At 35.8% G+C, this 18,053-nt stretch overlaps 1 protein-coding gene across 8 annotated transcripts in view; it reads left to right on the top strand.

Moving 5' to 3' along the window:
- LOC128096663 (BEN domain-containing protein 5) overlaps positions 1 to 18,053 on the top strand; it is a 1,178,660-nt gene that overhangs the window by 66,351 nt on the left and 1,094,256 nt on the right. For 7 of the 8 annotated variants that reach the window (XM_052716519.1, XM_052716506.1, XM_052716522.1 and 4 more), the window contains exon 2: positions 10,522 to 10,644. In XM_052716519.1, coding sequence (XP_052572479.1) covers positions 10,522 to 10,644 — 123 coding nt within the window. Of the gene's footprint in view, positions 1 to 10,521; positions 10,645 to 18,053 lie in introns of those variants that run through there. The other variant, XM_052716509.1, reaches the window with a different exon arrangement.

Genomic DNA, 18,053 nt, shown 5'->3' with positions numbered 1-18,053 from the left:
AGAAGCAGCTTTCTCATTTTCTTTCTGTGATGAATGGAGGTGTCTCTATTAATAGTAACTAAAGGAAAATATATTTCTTTCCATTATGACTGGCTTATAAGTAAAAAAACATTTAAGTTCTTTATTGGGGAGTGAGCATTAAGGAATACAAAGTTAACTGTAATATGAAATAATTTGAAATTAAAAAGGTGTAATATAGTACTGTACAAAACCAAAGTATAAAAGTTCTTTATTATCAAACACTGGAAAATTGCATGCATATTTCTCTTTCAGGGAAAAATTAATCAACCATTTGTTTTGAACAGCTGTGAGATGTTGCAAAATTGAAGTCTCAAAAACTTAGCTTTGATGAATTTGGGCTCATCTATGGTCATAACAACTAAAAAGTAGCCAAGCAAAAAATTCAGTCTTAAATCTGTATTTCTTCAGCTCCTATGGCACCTACTGTATAGTCTGTACTTGGAGTAACAGGATATTTCTTCTTACATATTTTACTATTTATTATAACCATTTACTATATGATCAGTGTTTTAAGACCGTTAATATTCTTTTATTGAGTAAGGCACTTTATAGCTTATGCGTCTTATATATTATTATTAGTTCTAGGCACAAGATAGGGTGTACACAAAATTAGATATGTACTGTGTATTCAGTATTGAAGCATGCTATGATTAGCTGTAGTTAAAAAAATCTAGATCCCTTGTTTTTGTTATAGATCTATATGGCTAGAGAGAATTGGGACATGTGCACTTGACAAATTCATTTCAGAAGTGAATTGCTACTGTACACTTTGTAAATCTGTTTACTTAGAATGTTAGGAAGAAGCTGTGTAATGGGTGTTAGTTCACTGAGATTGAAACTCCCACACAACTAGGTATAGAGGCATGTGCATTTTGTGGAATATTATTATTATTATTATTATTATTATTATTATTATTATTATTTTGGTTTTTCGAGACAAGGTTTCTCTGTGTAGCTTTGCGCCTTTCCTGGATCTTGCTCTGTAGACCAGGCTGGCCTCAAACTCACAAAGATCTGCCTGCCTCTGCCTCCCGAGTGCTGGGATTAAAGGCGTGTGCCACCACTTACTAGGCAAAGATTTGTTACATTTGTTTATGCTATGGAATATTACTTTAACTATGTGAAGGTGTATTACATTTGTTTCTGCTGTCTTTGTTAACAATGTAGAGATGTGTTACTTTTGTTTGTACTGCATTTGCTTACTTATGTAAAGATGTGTTGCATTTGTTTCACCTTGCCTTCCTAAGACACCTGATTGGTCTAATAAAAAGCTGAACTGCTAATAGGTAAGCAGAGAAAGGATAGTCAGGGCTGGTGGGCAGAGAAAATAAATAGAAGGAGAAATCTAGGCTTATAAAAAGGAGGAACAAAAGAAGAGAATAAAAGAAGAGAACAAGGAGGAAAGAGACATGTCTGGGGCCAGAAGCCAGGCATCTGCCAGCCAGACATGAGAAGCAGTGAAAGTAAGATATACAGGAAGAAAGGTTAAAAAGCCCCAAGGCAAAAAGTAGATAAAAAGAAACAGGTTAATTTAAGTAAAAAGAGCTAGCCATAAATGAGCCTAAGCTAGGCCTAGCATTCATAACTAATAAAAAGTCTCTATGTCATGATTTGGGAGCTGGCCCCAAAGAAAAAGAATGGTACACATGCATATAATCCTAGTACTTGTGAGCCTGAGGCATGAGAATCAAGAATTTAAGGATAACTTGGGCTATAGTATGAACTTGTCTCAGAAAGTCAAGAAATAGCCAATGAGGAGGCTCACATCTTTAATATCAGAACTGGGGAGGCACCAGACAGGTAAATCTCTGTGAGTTCAATGAAATCCTGATTAACTTAGTGAGTTCCAGGCCAGGTCAGCCAGGGTTACATGTTGAGATCCTATCTTAAAAACAAAACAAAAAACAAAGCCAAGAAACAACAAAATGACTAAAACATAAACAAAAAAAATTTCACAAACCAACCCAAATAAATATATTTTCTTTCCTAAAACATTCTCAAGCAGAATTTTCAGATTTTATTATTATTATTATTATTATTATTATTATTATTATTATTATTATTTTGGTTGAGAATTTGTGATTAGTAGGCTAATTCTCATCTTTAATGTAATCTTTAACCAGAATTCGGAATCCTTGGAAAGATATCATAAAAATGAACCTTTTAATAGACCCCGTTAGTGTTTTCTGGTTAATGAAATGGAAACATGATCTATATAAGGATTAATTTTTATTAATAAGCAAACTTCTTAATTTGAGCAATATGAGTTACTTATACCCTTTGGGTGAAGTAGTTTTCAACATAAAAATAAAACAAAGTGTGCTTTTGTCACATCCATCAGTGGCATAACCCATTTAAGTGTCAAAATTCTACACTGCTCTAAAATCTATTTCTAGATGTCTCAACAGGCCTATTTATCAGTCTGAAATAAGATGTAATTATCACATTATCTCACTAGGTATGTGCTACATTTAACGATGCAAATCTTTCCTCATCATCCCAAATAAGCTCATAATTTATTCCTAAATATTGATTTTCAGTGTTGTTTTTATAAATCTGTAGAACCAATGTCATCAAGGTATATACTAACAAAAATTTAAGATTAATATTTACTTCTTTAAAGGTAAACCTTAACTATTTTATTCAATGTTTCATTCCTAAATTTCTTACACTAAAAATTTCACTGATTTTCTGTCTCTATGTTTAGAGAAAAATATATTGCACACAATGATAATGAGGGTGTTTTCATGTATAATAAAAGAAGATGCTACAGTATGCAGTGTTTACTTCAAGGAAAAGGCACAATGCCTTCTTCATGGATTTTAAGTGACCCCTTTCCTTTTCTGAATTCTCCCTTATACTCTACAGAACTTAATCTTTTATTCTCTTTCATAAATATACATATTTGGTGATATACCTGTCTTAAAAATGATGGCAGTGATTTAATAATAGCAGGCCACTTACTGATGAAGTGTTGCATTCTAGATTATTCACATGTATTTCCTGTGACTCTCATGAAAGCACTGTAAGTTAAGAAAACAGACCCAGATTTGTCAAGTTACTTAACAGAGGTTATAATACAGCACATATCTGAATTAAATGATTTCAGTTTCTCAAATTTTTAAGACATTAAAATCCAAAGTCATACTTCAATTTATTAATGCCTTGCCTAAGTTTAGAGCATTTTAAAATCAGAGTTGGAATCTGAAAATCTGCATAAAACAGGGTTTAGGCTAAACATGAATATGTACAGAAGTCAGGAACTCAGAAGTTATTCCATAGCAATTTAAGCTGTCATTTGAGATTATTTTATACTCCTGTATTTGTCATTGTTTGTAATTTCATATGCACATAAAGTGATCAGTTCTGTGTCCCTTGCCCTTGCCTTGTTTATTTAAATAATTATTGTGGTTTCGATCTGAATGTCCCTCACAAGTTAATGTGCTGAAGGATTGATTGGCAGCTAGTGGTGCTATTTGGGGAGAGTCTTGATGCTTTAGAAAATGGTTAGCTGGAGAAAGTAGCCACATGCTGATGGCTCTGTCTGTCCTGGCCTCACCTCTGCCTTCTTCTCGGCCCCTTGTTTGCCACCAGGTGTTGAAGTACTTGCTGACCTCTACCCTAGCCCTTTTTACCACTGTGCTTCGGCCAATCAGCCATGTACTGAATGAACCTTTTAAAGTTATGAACAAAATAAATCTGTCACTCCTTAGGTTGCTCTCTTGGGTATTTTGATTATGTTTATAAAAAAGTAACTGATAATAATCAATCATAATGAGGAATTAATATTTCTTATTGTTTATGTCTGTGTCAGTTAATGAATTTTTGGAGTTCCTTGTTTTCTTTATTTGATATCATTATATCATAACTATTTATCATAGTAAAATATAAATATAAAGCACTGGGAGGTTTAGTGATAGCTCAGAGATTAAGAGCACTGGCCACTCTTCCAGAGGATCCAATGCCTTCTTCTGGCATCTTTTGGAACCAAGTCTGCATGTGTTGTACAGACATACATGCAAAATGTACATATACATTAAATAAATAAAAATATAAACTACTTTTCATTTATTTGATTATTTAAAATATACATATACTATGCTTTCATCAAGTAAACCAAAAACCTAACGTTTAAATAAAAATTAACTGTAGCTAGTGTTTTCCTGCCTGGCCCACAGTCAGGACAAATCTCTCTCACCCGCCAGTCCCACAGCCATTCAGACCCAACCAAATAAACACAGAGACTTATATTGGTTACAAACTGTATGGCCGTGGCAGGCTTCTTGCTAACTGTTCTTACAGCTTAAATTAATCATTTTTATTAATCTATGCCTTGCCACGTGGCTTGTGGCTTACCGGTACTTTACATCTTCCTTGCCTGATGGCGGCTGGCAGTGTCTCCCCCACCCAGCTTCCTGTTCTCTCAATTCTCCTCTCTGTTAGTCCTGCCTATACTTCCTGCCTGGCCACTGACCAATCAGTGATTTATTCATTGACCTATCAGCAACACATTTGACATACAGACCATCCCACAGCAATTAACTCCTAAAATCTCTTTAAATTTTTTCATAAGTCAAGAAATATTTAGAAATTATTAACATTTTCTTAAGCATTGTATGGGATGGAGATGCTGAAAGTGTCAATAAAAGATAAGACATGAGTAGCAGTCCAGTAATCCTTGTTCCACATCTAGTATCCTCCTATGAGTGAGTACATACCATGTTTGTCTTTCTGAGTCTGGGTTACTTCACTCAGGATGACTGGTGCTACTCACATCACCAGGGAGGCTACCTGGAAAACAGGACCTCAAGAAAGACACGGGGATTGCCCAATGACAGAGAAATGGAAGAGATCTACATGAACAGCCTGGACATGAGTGGGGGTAATGAAGGGCGAGGGTCGATGGAAAGAGAGCATGGGGGAGCGGGAGATCCCAGCTGGATCAACAACAGAGAGGGAGAACAAGGAATAGGAGACCACGGTAAATGAAGACCACATGAGAATAGGAAGAAGCAAAGTGCTAGAGAGGCCCACAGAAATCCACAAAGACACCCCCACAACAGACTGCTGGCAATGGTCGAGTACAGCCTGAACTGACCTACTCTGGTGATGGGATGGCCAAACACCCTAATTGTTGTGCTAGAAACCCCATCCAACGACTGAGGGATCTGGATGCAGAGATCCATGGCTAGGCCCCGGGTAGAGCTCTGGGAGTCCAATTAGTGAGAAAGAGGAGGGTTTATATGAGCAAGAATTGTTGAGACTAAGGTTGGATAAAGCACAGGGACAAATAGCCAAACAAATGGAAACACATGAACTATGAACCAATGGCTGAGGGGTCACCAACTGGATCAGGCCCTCTGAATGGGTGAGACAGTTTATTGGCTTGATCTGTTTGGGAGGCATCCAGGCAGTGGGACCGGGTCCTGTGCTCATTGCATGAGTTGGCTGTTTGAAACCTGGGGCCTATGCAGGATCGCTTGGCTCAGCCTGGGAGGAGGGGACTGGACCTGCCTGGACTGAGTCTACCAGATTGATCTCAGTCCTCTGTGGAGGCTTTGCCCTGGAGTAGGTGGGAATATGGGGTGGGTTGGGGGGAATGTGAGGGGGGCGGGAGTGGGGAGAACAAGGGAATCCGTGGCTGATATGTAGAACTGAACTGTATTGCAAAATAAAAAAAAAGAAAATACATCATCATCTCAGTTACGGGTATTATATATGAATTTTTAAGAAAGAAATCTATTTATTTGGGGTTCATTAACAAATGTATTTTATTATGAAATGTGCCACGATGTAAGAAAATAAATGTATACTGTGTTCCAGAAAAAAAAAAAAAAGGTAAGACATTAGCCTATTCTGGTGTGAAATTGTATGATCACTAGAAGGAGAAATTTATTAGAAAAATAATTCTGAAATACAGGCACTAAAAATGTGCTGTGTGAAACACAGAGGGTTATTTTATTATCTTTACATGGGAAAGTTAAGGAAATACTTCCTGGGGAAGATGACATTTCATGTAGATCTACAGTCTGAATAGTACTCTCCACAAGGAAAACAGGGTGTGTATACATTTGGTCATCTGAAGACAAAGTCAAGCGTGCTCAGATTTTCATGTATCACCTCATACATGGATTTACTATAAACAAAAGCCTTAAAAGTGCTGGCTGGCAGGGATGTTACGACAGCAATCCAAAGAATGATGATGCTGTTGGTGACATGCATGAGTTTTCTAAAAATATGGTTTCTTTTGAATAAAATTATGAACAAATCAGATACAATTTTTCTGGATTTTTATTTTAGTTGTGGTTAGAAAACTTTACAGAGTGCTTTGTATTTCTATGCAACATAGGTGGGCTCTCAGCTCACATAATTGTAAATGGACTTATTAAGTAAATTAATATCTGGTATTATATTTGGAGGTCATACAAGATTCTTCTTTTCGTAGTACACCAACCATTCCTGGCTCCTACCAACTAGGCACCTTCAGGTTGCTTTGTTTCATTAGTAATCATTGTACATACTATTTTCATTGATAACCTATTCCACAGACTATAGACATTCCATCAAAGTATTGTAAGCTCTGTTCCAGACTGCTGAATTAAAACACATATCTCAATAAAATTATACATGTGATTTTTTGTTTCTAGTACATTAGAAATGTTATGTTTATTTTATATTTGATTGAATTTGCAACTCATGTCTACTATATGTGTGTTTGTGTCTTAAAGCATTCTATTGCTAAAAATGCTTGCAATCATCTGAGTCTTAGTAAGTTATCTCTGTGTTGGTGGAGGTTTTGCCTTAGGGCTGATAGCTGCTGGGTGATTAAGTGGTAGATGCTAAAGGTTGGGTGACTCTGCTATTTTCTTAAATAAGGCAATTAAAATCTGTTGCATTAATAGACTCTTGTAAGATTTCTTGTCAGGTATGGTGGCACACACCTGTAATCCCAGCACTTGAGAGGCTGAGGTAGGAGAGTTGCTTCAAGTTTGAGATACCCTGCAGTACAGAGTCAGTACCTGTCTCAAGTAAAGGAAACAAGAAAACATGAAAGGAAACAAAACATTATCAGAAAAGATTTCTCTGTAGAATGCAGTATATCGCTACTTTGTTACCCAAAGTAAAACTCTAAAAATTGGAGCCCTGCTATCAATTGTTTATGTTGTAATCTAAATCCTTAGTTTTAATTTCAGTAATGTTCACAACCTTTCTATCAAGAGTAGATTCTGGGCCAGGAATGGAGTCATATGCTTTAATCTCAGTACTTGGGCGGCAGAGGCAGATGGATCTCAGTGAGTTCTAAGCCAGCTTGGTCTATATAGAGAGTTCCAGGACAGCCAATGCTACATAGAGAGACTTTGTCTCAAAATACAAAACAAAAAACATAAACACCAAGTAGATTCTACCTCAAGAAACCATATTTTGCTTAGAAAGAAATCCTCATTCCTACAGATTTTATCTCATTAGCTCAGTATGTTAGGTTTTTTTTCCTAGACAGGGTTTCCGTGTAGTTTTTGTGCCTGTCCTGGATCTCGCTTCTGTAGACCAGGCTTCCTCAAACACACAGAGATCCACCTGGCTCTGCCTCCCGAGTGCTGGGATTAAAGGCATGCACCACCACTCCCGGCTCATCAGTATGTTAGTTTTAATTAAAAAATATTTGGTAATTCCAGTATCTGCTCATTTTTCGCATCTGTCTGTCTTTAGTTTGTTTTTAGGTAGTAGTATATTTTAATTGGGATACATTCATTGACATGGTACTGGTTTCATAAGGATATTTTCATTCAAGTATATAATACATCTTGAACATGATTTTGCCCTGGCTTGCTGTTTGTTGCTGTGATAAAACACTGACCAAAATGGCTTGGAGAGGAAAGAATTTATTTTGGTTATACTACAAATCACAGTCTTTCATGGAGTGTTGTAAGGGCTGGGACTGAAGCAGGAACATAGAGGCAGAAACTGAAGCAAGACTCCTCACTGGCTTGTTCCCCATAGCTTGTTCATCTTCTTTCTTATATAACCCAGGACTGCCTCTCCAGTGGTAACATCCACTGTTCTTCTTGAACAACTCTTATCTTGTGTCAAAGTTGACAGAAACTTCACAGAACAAGCCCCATACTCCTTTCCCTCTCATTTATTCATACTCCCATCTCCAGTTAGTGTCCAATGTTCTCCTCAACAGTTTAATACACTATTTTTATTAGTTTTATATGTTCCACAATTTTCTATTGAATGCTGGATCTCTACTGTAAGACATCAGAAAATTATGTGAGCATTCTTTATCATTGGGAATGGATGCACCCTTTCATTAAGACCCTTTTGTGAATACTCATTTCAAGCTGGGTAGCTGGTCTCTGGTGTCCTCTCTCCTCCTTTTCTTGCTCCTCCCTCTTCTCTTTTTTCCTTCTATTTATTTCTTCTACCTGGCAGCCCTTTCTATTTCTCTCCCTTGCCTAGCTATTGGCCATTCAGTTCTTTATCAGGTGTTTTAGACAGGCAAATTAACACAGCTTCACAGATTTAAACAAATGCAACATAAAAGAATGCAACACATCTTTGCATCATTAAACAAATGTTCCACAGCATAAACAGATGTAAGACATTTTAAACTAATATTCCACAAATGATTTATTTTTTTTTATTTTTAAAGAGTTATTTGTATCACGTGGGAGACTTGCTCCCACTTTTCCCTAGGGTTCTCTTGAGGAGAGAGGGACAAGAAATATTTAGATAGAAAGATAGTGTGGAGATTGAGACAGACAGAAACACAGGATAGCTTCGGGAGGACCTGGATCAATATCCACCAGTCCCTTCTGTCTCTTCAAAGGACTTTTGATAGGAATACCAAGGGGTGGGGCAAAAGGCCTCCCCCAGCACAGCCAAGTACAGACCCTTCCAAACACCTGGTAACCACACCTGTTAAGCCATTCCTTAATGCAGCTCTGCTGGGTAAAGCAATTTCATATCTCACTAGGAAACCTCTGTGGGCCCCCACAGTGTCACTTTAAATCATGTATCTGTATGTATCTCTGTGTAGCTATGTTAATGTAGTGCAGGTGTCTGTAGAGGCCAGAGCCATTGGATCCCCCAGAGCTGGAGTTAAAAGTGATTGTTAGCTACCTGATGTGGGTGCTGGGAATCAAACTAGTCCTCTTTAAGAGCAGTATATGCTCTTAAAATCTGAGCAATCTCTCTAGCCCAACATAGAGGTTGTTCTCCATATTTCTGTTCATACTATGAAAGTAGAATAATTATTCTACTTTAATAAGAATTATTAAAGCTAGAGTGGAGAGGGAAGGACAATTTTTGTGCTATACTCAGACTTACTTAGGTCCCATTTACCCTTGTTCAGGGATGGAAGTTTTAATGATCCTATGTACTTCTCCTTTAGCACCAAAACACTCTTTGAGTCTTTGATTGGCCATGTTTGAGTTTTTTCTTCTACTCTACACATAATATGTCTAAAATCTTGGTCTTACGACTATTTTCTGCATCTTCTCCTGGTGTCAAAGAATATTCTTTTATTTTCCTTCCTGAAATGACTCACAGTTTTACACTAAGATGATAAGGTTTCTGTTTTCTCTCCTAATGGAATACGGCCTTTCATTTTTTCCATAAGAGATGCTGGCAATGTAGAATTTTATAGCTTTTCTGTAATAGAAATCACTCTTATGCAGGCATGTAGCACAAAGGGCATTTTTCTGAACTAGTATTCTGGCCCTAAACTTTATCCAAAATATCTGCTAGAGGTTAAGAAAGCAACTTCAAGCAGATGTGAATTCCTACTGTGTCTGTGACTTTACTGGTTTTATGCTGTCATCATTCTTTTATGTGATCTTTAATTTTAAAAATGTATCCTTTTTTTCTCACTTGTATGGTACCCAATATTTCTTTGTCCTATAGTCTTGTCATAGAAGAGTCAATTCTTAAAGCACATCTTTTATTCTGAGGCCTTATTTTTCTTCGATATCAAGTATTTGCTTGCCCTGCAGTACCAGTTCTGTGGTAGATTTGAGAAAGTTATGGTTTTGTGTTTTGTTGGGACATTTCTTGTTGCAAGCAATGGACATTTCACTTTTCTACATCTCAAATAGAAGTAACTTCCGAAGAATTAGACTTTCTCTCAGTTCTCAGATTATTTTGGTGATTGAACTTGAAGACACTGTGGTGATGTTTGTAGAAGAGTTGCCTCATTCATACTAAAACAACATATTTTTATGATGAATTACAATAACAATTATTGAGTTGATTCAGTTTCATGAACATACTTTAGATTTCAGTAGTGATGCTAGGTATCTTTAAATCTAAATATAGAACAACCTGGAAAATGAATTTATACTTCTCTTTTTTGTTATTAGAGGGCCCAATTTTAGTATGTGATAGAAGTAAGATTTCAACCCTCATCTTCTAAACTTCAAAATGCATCCTAATATTATTGAATTTTTATTGCAAAATACACTTAGATTTCTGTTTAATACTACTCTTTTTCTTGAATAGGCAATGATATAGGAAATGAGGATGTCATTGGAGGGAATGTGAGCAAATATGTGGTGCTTCCAAATGGATACTCTGGACAACCCAAGAAAGGACATCTTACCTTTGATGCTTGTTTTGAAAGCGGTAAGTGTATTAAAAACATTTATCTTTGAGTTTGTCTGAGGAGGCTGCTTTTTCATAATCTAACCTAGTCTTACCATTTATTGTGATTCAGTCCACTTAGTTTTTCACCATAATGGAACAAATTTTTGGAAAAAAGTTAATTACAAAGGAATTAGCATTAACTTGGAAATACTGGATTTTCAGTGCTCTGTATTATTAAATACGTAATAATGATATTGCTGTTTTGAAATAGAACTGTAATTATTTGGCAGTATTATACATTTTTATTCTTTGAATGTCTCCTCTATACTACATAAGTCTAAGACATTCTCAGAACTTAGTCTTTTGGAGATAGGTTACTTTGTACTTTTTTAAACAATTACTAATTGATGATAGTATAAAATATGTCTCTATTACTAAAGTATGTTTTCGTATAAACAAAAAGTAAAAATGATCATTACCATTAGAAAACACTTAGACACAAACAAAGAACAGAAGTAATAATTTCTCATAATTCAAATATGTGTGAGTTAACTTGGAAATACTGGATATTTAATTGTCTTTATAATTAAATATATAATAAATGGTATTGCTATTTTGGAATAAAACTGGCACTATTTATCAATGTTCTAATTTTTTTCTTTGAATGTCTATTCTGAATGGGTGATCAAGATTTGATTGCATATTCCCATTTAATAGGAGCTGGCTCTTCCTAGATTTCTATGTCTTCAACTTAATCTTCTGAATAATGCATAGTAGATACTCAGAATATTCTGAAATATTAACAAGAAATGTAAACATAATTGTATTTACAAGTAATTGTTAATTTCCTATAGGTGTGTGTGTATGTATCTGTCTCTCTGAAGAGATAGCCCAGTGTCAATTATGACAGTTCTTTGTACCCTGAAGGTTTTTGATAGCAAACAAATGGAAATTTTCTTTTACAAAGTAGTTTTTATTTTATAACTCCACATTGTCTTTTCTTGATATGGCTGATGTACAAGACATCATAAATAGAATAGATTAAATGAGAAAAAGTCATTGTCTTTTGGCTTCGCAGAACAGAAGCCTGAGATCAAGAGTTGTTTCCTTCATATGTTATGTGAAATCATGTGCTCAATGATTCTCTTCTAGCTTCTGGTGATTTGTTACTAATTTTTTTTTATTCATTGGCTTGCAGAAACATCTTGATTTTGGCTTTCATCTTGATATGGTATTTTCTATGTTTGTGTGTGTCTCTAATTTCCACTTGATGCCAATCATATTGTATTATTTATACTTAAATGATTTCAAACTTGAGTACTTATAAAAGCCTTTAACTTCTAGTAAAGTCATATTCTAAGATACTAGGGATAAAGGTTTCAATATATATAATTTTGGAGGGGACACAACCAAACTTTCACTCAGTATTGCAATGCTGTTCTTTTTGGCATACTTGAATACTGTCTACATAATTAGGAACAGTATTTTCTTTATTTTTCAAGCTTGTAATTCTGCCTTTTCTGGTATCTACTTGTTTCCTAAAAAGTACCTTTTATTGCTTTTACCTTAGTCAAGGATCCAAAGGCCCTTTATAATAATACCAATATTGCAAAAGTAGAGATTTCCCTTATTTTACTGATTGGATGTTTTGATTTAGTTAACACTTGATAAAGTAGATATTCCTTTTAAAGAATGTCTTTTCCTTGGGCACAATCCAGATTTTCATACCTTATCAGAAGGTTCAGTGTAAGAAATTTCCCAACCTGAAAACATAATTGCTGAATTATTAATACTTGTTTTAGAACATGTAGATAATTGGTGATATCAGTTACATCTGTTGTAATATCCAGAAACACCCTCTCAGACATGTTTAATCTGAGAGTCACTTGTTCCAATTTGGTTAACACATAAAGTTAACTGTCATAGGAGAAATAGCAGACCAAGCCCTTTATTTGTATGTGTACATAAATACATGGTATGCAGTCTTAGGAATCTTACATAAACTGACAAAAATGCAGTTGTGGATTTTCTGGGGTCCACTATGAGATAGATAAACTATGTACTAAAAACACAGAGTAAGTCTTCCTAATGGGCTTAGTGAAATGTGAACAGCATTGCAATAATTTATTCCATGAGATTATAATTTGTAACATCCTTTCCAATAGGCTGAGTGATGTTAACCATTTGTTGGTGAACAACACAATCTGGTAGCCATTTCAAATAATTTGTTTGACATACACAGATTTCATATGATATAGTTCAATTCACAGATTTATTTTAGGGTGTTTAACACAGGATGTAAGATTATTTTTTCCTTTGGTCATGTCTTGTTGTTTACTAAGTTGTTATGCTTTAAACTTACTTCCAGGTTTGTCCAGTCTTGTGGCATTGTGACACAGTGTTGTCATCTATAAAGTTCACTCTTGAGAACTAGAACTAGTAGGGTCTTTTAAGTAAAGAATCATGCAGCCTACCAATAAAGGGATACTTTAACTTCTTCCTTTCCTATTTGTATCCATTTTCTCTTCTCTAATTGCTATAAGACTTTGAACATTATATGAAATATGATTAGGAAGAATGAAATCTTGTCCCCGATTTTAGAAGAAATTCTCTGTTCTTCTACATTTAATGTTAGCTATAGATTTGTATATATAGCCTTTATTATTTTGAGGTATAGTCCATCTATTCATAAAGTCTACATAAATTTAATCATGAAGGCATGTTGGACTTTATTAAGTACCTTCACAATATCAATTGAAACAATATGTGACTTATGTCCTTAAATTGATTTATATGGTGTATTACATTTTTGATTTGCATGTGTGGAACCACCTTTGCCTTCCTGGAATGAAGCCTATGTGGTTTTAATGTATAATCCACTTTTTCTAATTTTATTTTTGAGATTTTTATAAAATTACAACATTTACCCTTCCTATTCCTCCCTCCACACCTTCCCATATACCCCTCCTCACTCTCTTTCAATGTCATGGCCTCTTTTTTCATTAATTATTACTGCATGCATATATGTACAGCCATGTATATATTTTTAAGTATAGCCTGTTTAGACTATATAATGTTGTTTGTATGTTTTCAGGGCTGACCATTTGGCATTGGGTAACTTATTAAGATCATTGTCATTCAGTTACATCTCCACCAGCTTTCCTTCTTTTACTGCCTAAGCTTAGCTGTACTGAAACTTGCTCTGTCTCGAACTCAAAGATCTGCTAGCTTCTGCCTTCTCAGTGCTGGGATTAAAGGTGTGTACCACCACCTAGCTCTAAGCTTTTCTTTAGTTCCTTTCCACAAGTTAGAAACTTACCTGAGTAGGATCTTACCATAAGGTCACCACTCCCTTTATTTATCTCCTTGAACACAAGATTTAGCTTCATTCCATTTCTGGTGCTTTTTATCCTCAAATTTTACTTTTGTAATTTACCCTGTTCAGCTTGCTCCTTTTCATTATAAATCTCCATTGGAGTTACCATTAATAACTACATGACAGAGTCTGTATGAGGCTGTTTTGAGATTTCTTCTGACAACAGATTTAATCCAAAACTATTCACTTTAGTCTCAGCAGACTCTTCATACAAGGGTAAAAGGCAACCACTTTCTTTACCAAAATGTCACAAGAAAGATCTCTAGGCAACATACTAAAATTCTTCTCCTCTTAAACCTGTTGAATGAGCTCCCTATAGTTCAAATAACTCTTAGCGCCACTGTCTTCCATGTTGCTAATAGTATGGCCCATTAAGCAGTGCTTAAAGCATTCCACTGCTTTCCAAACCCAAGATAAAAAAGTCCAAATTCCTCCAAACAAACATATGGTCAGGCTATCACAGCAAAACCTCAGTCCTTGGTACCAACTTCTGTCTTAGTTTGGTTTCTATTGCTCTGAAGAGACATCATAACCACAGCAACTTTTATAAAGGAAAACATTGAGGTGGCAGCTTACAGTTTCAGAGATACAGTCCATTATCACATGGTGGGGAGCATGGCAGCCCACAGCCAGACATGGTGCTGGAGCAAGAGTGCTAGATCTTGCAGGCAACAAGAAGTCAACTGACTGTCATAGTGAGGGAAGCTTGAGCATAATAGACCTCAAAGCCCACCCCCACAATGACACACTTCCTCCAACAAGGCCACACTTCCAAATAGTGCCACTTCCTTTGAGAGTCATTTTCTTTCAATCCACCACAACCACATGGAAATCTACCTTATGTGCTCCCACCTTTCCTGAGTTGCCTCTAGTTCTTTGTGTAGGGTTGAGGCCTTGTAGGCTTTTCCCTGTACATTTAGGTATGTGCATCAGTGTTGTCCTTGTTTAGCTTGTGTTTTGGTAGTGATTATGGTGAGACTTTGTGGGTGTGGCTTTTGATACTAGGAGACACAATCTCATAGCAAACTTCCTGATATTTTGGCTCTTACAATATCTTCCTGATATTCTGCTCCTCTTCCATAATGTTCCCTGAGTCTTAGGTGCAGGAGTATTTTTGCGGATGTATCCACTAGGACTCTGATTTTATTGTTTTTGGTTTTTCTGTAGTGGTCTCTTCTGAAAAGAAAACTTTCCTTGATGAGGGGGTGATGGCTACACTTATTTGTGTGTATGAGGTCTGATGTTTATAGATTGTTATTAAGGATAATGTGGGTTTGGTAAATTAGTGGTTGTAAGTTCTCCTCCAATAACCATGGCTTCACTAGCACTGGGTAGCTATCTAGGTTTACAGTATTAGGCATTTCCCTTTTGCTGCCCAATCTTTTTAATGTCCTGAATTCTGTTAGCAAGTATTTTGTTGAGAATTTTTACCTCTATGTTCATCAAAGAAGTTCAGCTAGGAGAACTGGTGAGACTTGCTCTTTATTATCAAATAGGTTGCTGAAGTGATCCTGTCTTGGCTATGGGACTACCAGATCATGACTAGAACTAGACACTCAGCACCAAGATGACCAGATGGAGTCAAAACCTTCATCACTATTTAGTTTCTGTGTACCTGCTGGAGATTGGATACAAAGGTCTGACCTATTGAAGTCTATCTCCTCTCTAGGGGTTGTGGTTAGATCTACAGGTCCAAGTAATCTATGGAACCATACACTATAGACTCCAGTTCCTCCAGTGACTACTAGAACCTCAGATATAATAACTTCAAAGTCCCAATGACCTCACTGACTGCTGGAACCAAAGCTACAGTCTTAAAGAGACTCTGTGATCACTGTAGCCAAAACTTGGGCTCTTCACTGACCTCTGAGGTAATTAGACTGTAATTTTTGTTGCACGGTTCTCTCTGGTCCTACATAAGCCAGAGGCTTGGTTTCCCACTACTCTCTGGTCCTGAGAAGCTGGAAACCTGGTTGTCTGGTGCTCTCAGGTCCTGTGGTATGGAAATCAGTATGGAGATTCCTCAAAAAAATAGAAATGGAACTACCATATGACCCAGCTATACAACTCCTGTGTATATACCCAAAGGAGTCTATATCCAGTTATAAAGATATTTGTTCATCCATGTTCATTGCTGTTCAGTTAACAATATATAGGAAATGGAAACATCCTTGATCCCCATTAACTGATAAATGGATAAAGAAAATGTGGTACACATACACTATGGAATTTCCTTCAGATGTTAAGAAAAATGAAAATTTCAAGTACTGAAGTCCTAATCAGGAATTTGTTTCCTGTGCCTGTAAGTTGAAGTATTTTATTTCATTTTTCCTCTAGCGAATTTAGTGTATCAGGTCTCCATTTTGTATATTGTTTATTTCTAGGAGTGTTGTGTTTTCCAGCAATTATTTACCTCAATATGCAGTTATATACTTGTTGTTTTGTCTCTTCTTTGTGAAGGAATAGGTGTGTTCTGGGTACCTCTCTTCAGTCACTTTACCTTATTGTTCTGCTTACTTTGATGTTTTGATAGACATATACATTGTGAAATGATTCACACATTGAAACTTATATACCCATTTCTTCACAGAAATACCTGTTTTCTTAGAACATTTAAATTCTATTCATTTACCAAAGTTCATATATACAATTAAGTTTTTTTATTAGTGAAAGGTAATGAAGTGTCGAGTAACTTATCTTTTACAGTACTGTAGGTGTTCTTTTTTCCCCATAAAAGATATATGGTCTTCAGTGACTATTTTGTTATTTGGAAATAGAACCTTTTAAGATGCATTCTAAATAGTTGTGTGGGACTATATTTCAATTATTGTTGTCATTATATTGAAAGAGAAGCTAGAGATACACATGTATATGAATAAAGTGACCCAGTGAAGGTGGAGACAGAAAATTGATCAATGCAGATACAAGCCAAGGGATTATAAGGACTCTTGACATCTATATTGCAGGTAGAATGGATTTATTACAGGAGATAAGAAAATCCATTATCTGACTATATTCTCCAAGAGGGCCCAGAGGAGTTTTCTTTTACAATAGCAAAATAAAAAATATATCAGTAGAGTAGACACCAGTATCATTGAGAAATTCATGGGTGTCTATCTTTTGAAGACTAAAACTGGCAATAGTAGTTCTCCATGAAACCTAGTTCTGGGTTCCAAGCATCAAAAGATAAAATAAGATTCATGTGAACATTCCTATTTTTATGATATTCTTTTTTTTTTAAGAAATTTTTAAAAATTCATTTTACATACCAATCACAGATCCCCCTCTTCCATCCTCCCGCCCCTCCAGCCTCTCCCCCATTTCCTCCAAATGTGATGTGTTGTAAACTATCCAATGAAACATCATAGTAGACAGTTCAAATAGACTCAAATGCCTTAGCTAGTACATTATTTAGTTCGTATCAATGATCCCCTATCACGTTATGCTTCTATCCCAGTCTAGTACCTTCAGAATCTATTTACTATTATATATTACCTTTGCTTCTAGTGTTACAAATTGGTCAGATCCTACAGACTATTCTGGTGGAATTTTGAAAAACTTGAGCATTTTGAGCTATTTCCTTATGTAGTAGTATCTTGCCTAGTGTATTCCAAAGCCTGACTCAAATTAATGGTGTAAAAGTATTTCAGTTACTATTTCTGAATAACACACTACTCAATAGAATAATGACTTATGGGGCTAGAGAGATGGCTCTTCAATTAAGAGCACTGGGTGCTTTTCCAGAGGACCAGGATTCAATTCCCAGCACCCACATAATGGATCACAAACTTTTGTAATTTCATCTTCAGAGAATCTCATGCTTCTTCTGCCCTTCTTAGGCACCATGCACATATGTGGTGCACAGACATGCATAAAGGCAAAACATCCAGGCATGTAGAATAAAATAATAAACATTTAAAAAGAAAATAGTGTCATAAAATCATAATTTTATTATGCTATTGAGTTTGGTGGGTCTGGTGTTGAGGAGGAGCATAGTAGAAGATATCTTGTATTGTGGAATATAACTTTAACTTTGTAAAAGTGTGTTAAATTTTTTATGCTGCATTTGTTT

The sequence above is a fragment of the Peromyscus californicus genome, unplaced genomic scaffold (genome assembly GCF_007827085.1).
Source record: "Peromyscus californicus insignis strain IS unplaced genomic scaffold, ASM782708v3 Scaffold_5__1_contigs__length_169319896, whole genome shotgun sequence".
In the NCBI taxonomy this organism is placed as follows: Eukaryota; Metazoa; Chordata; class Mammalia; order Rodentia; family Cricetidae; genus Peromyscus; species Peromyscus californicus.
Note: the sequence above shows the minus strand (reverse complement) of the source record. Positions and strands in the feature narration are given on the sequence as shown.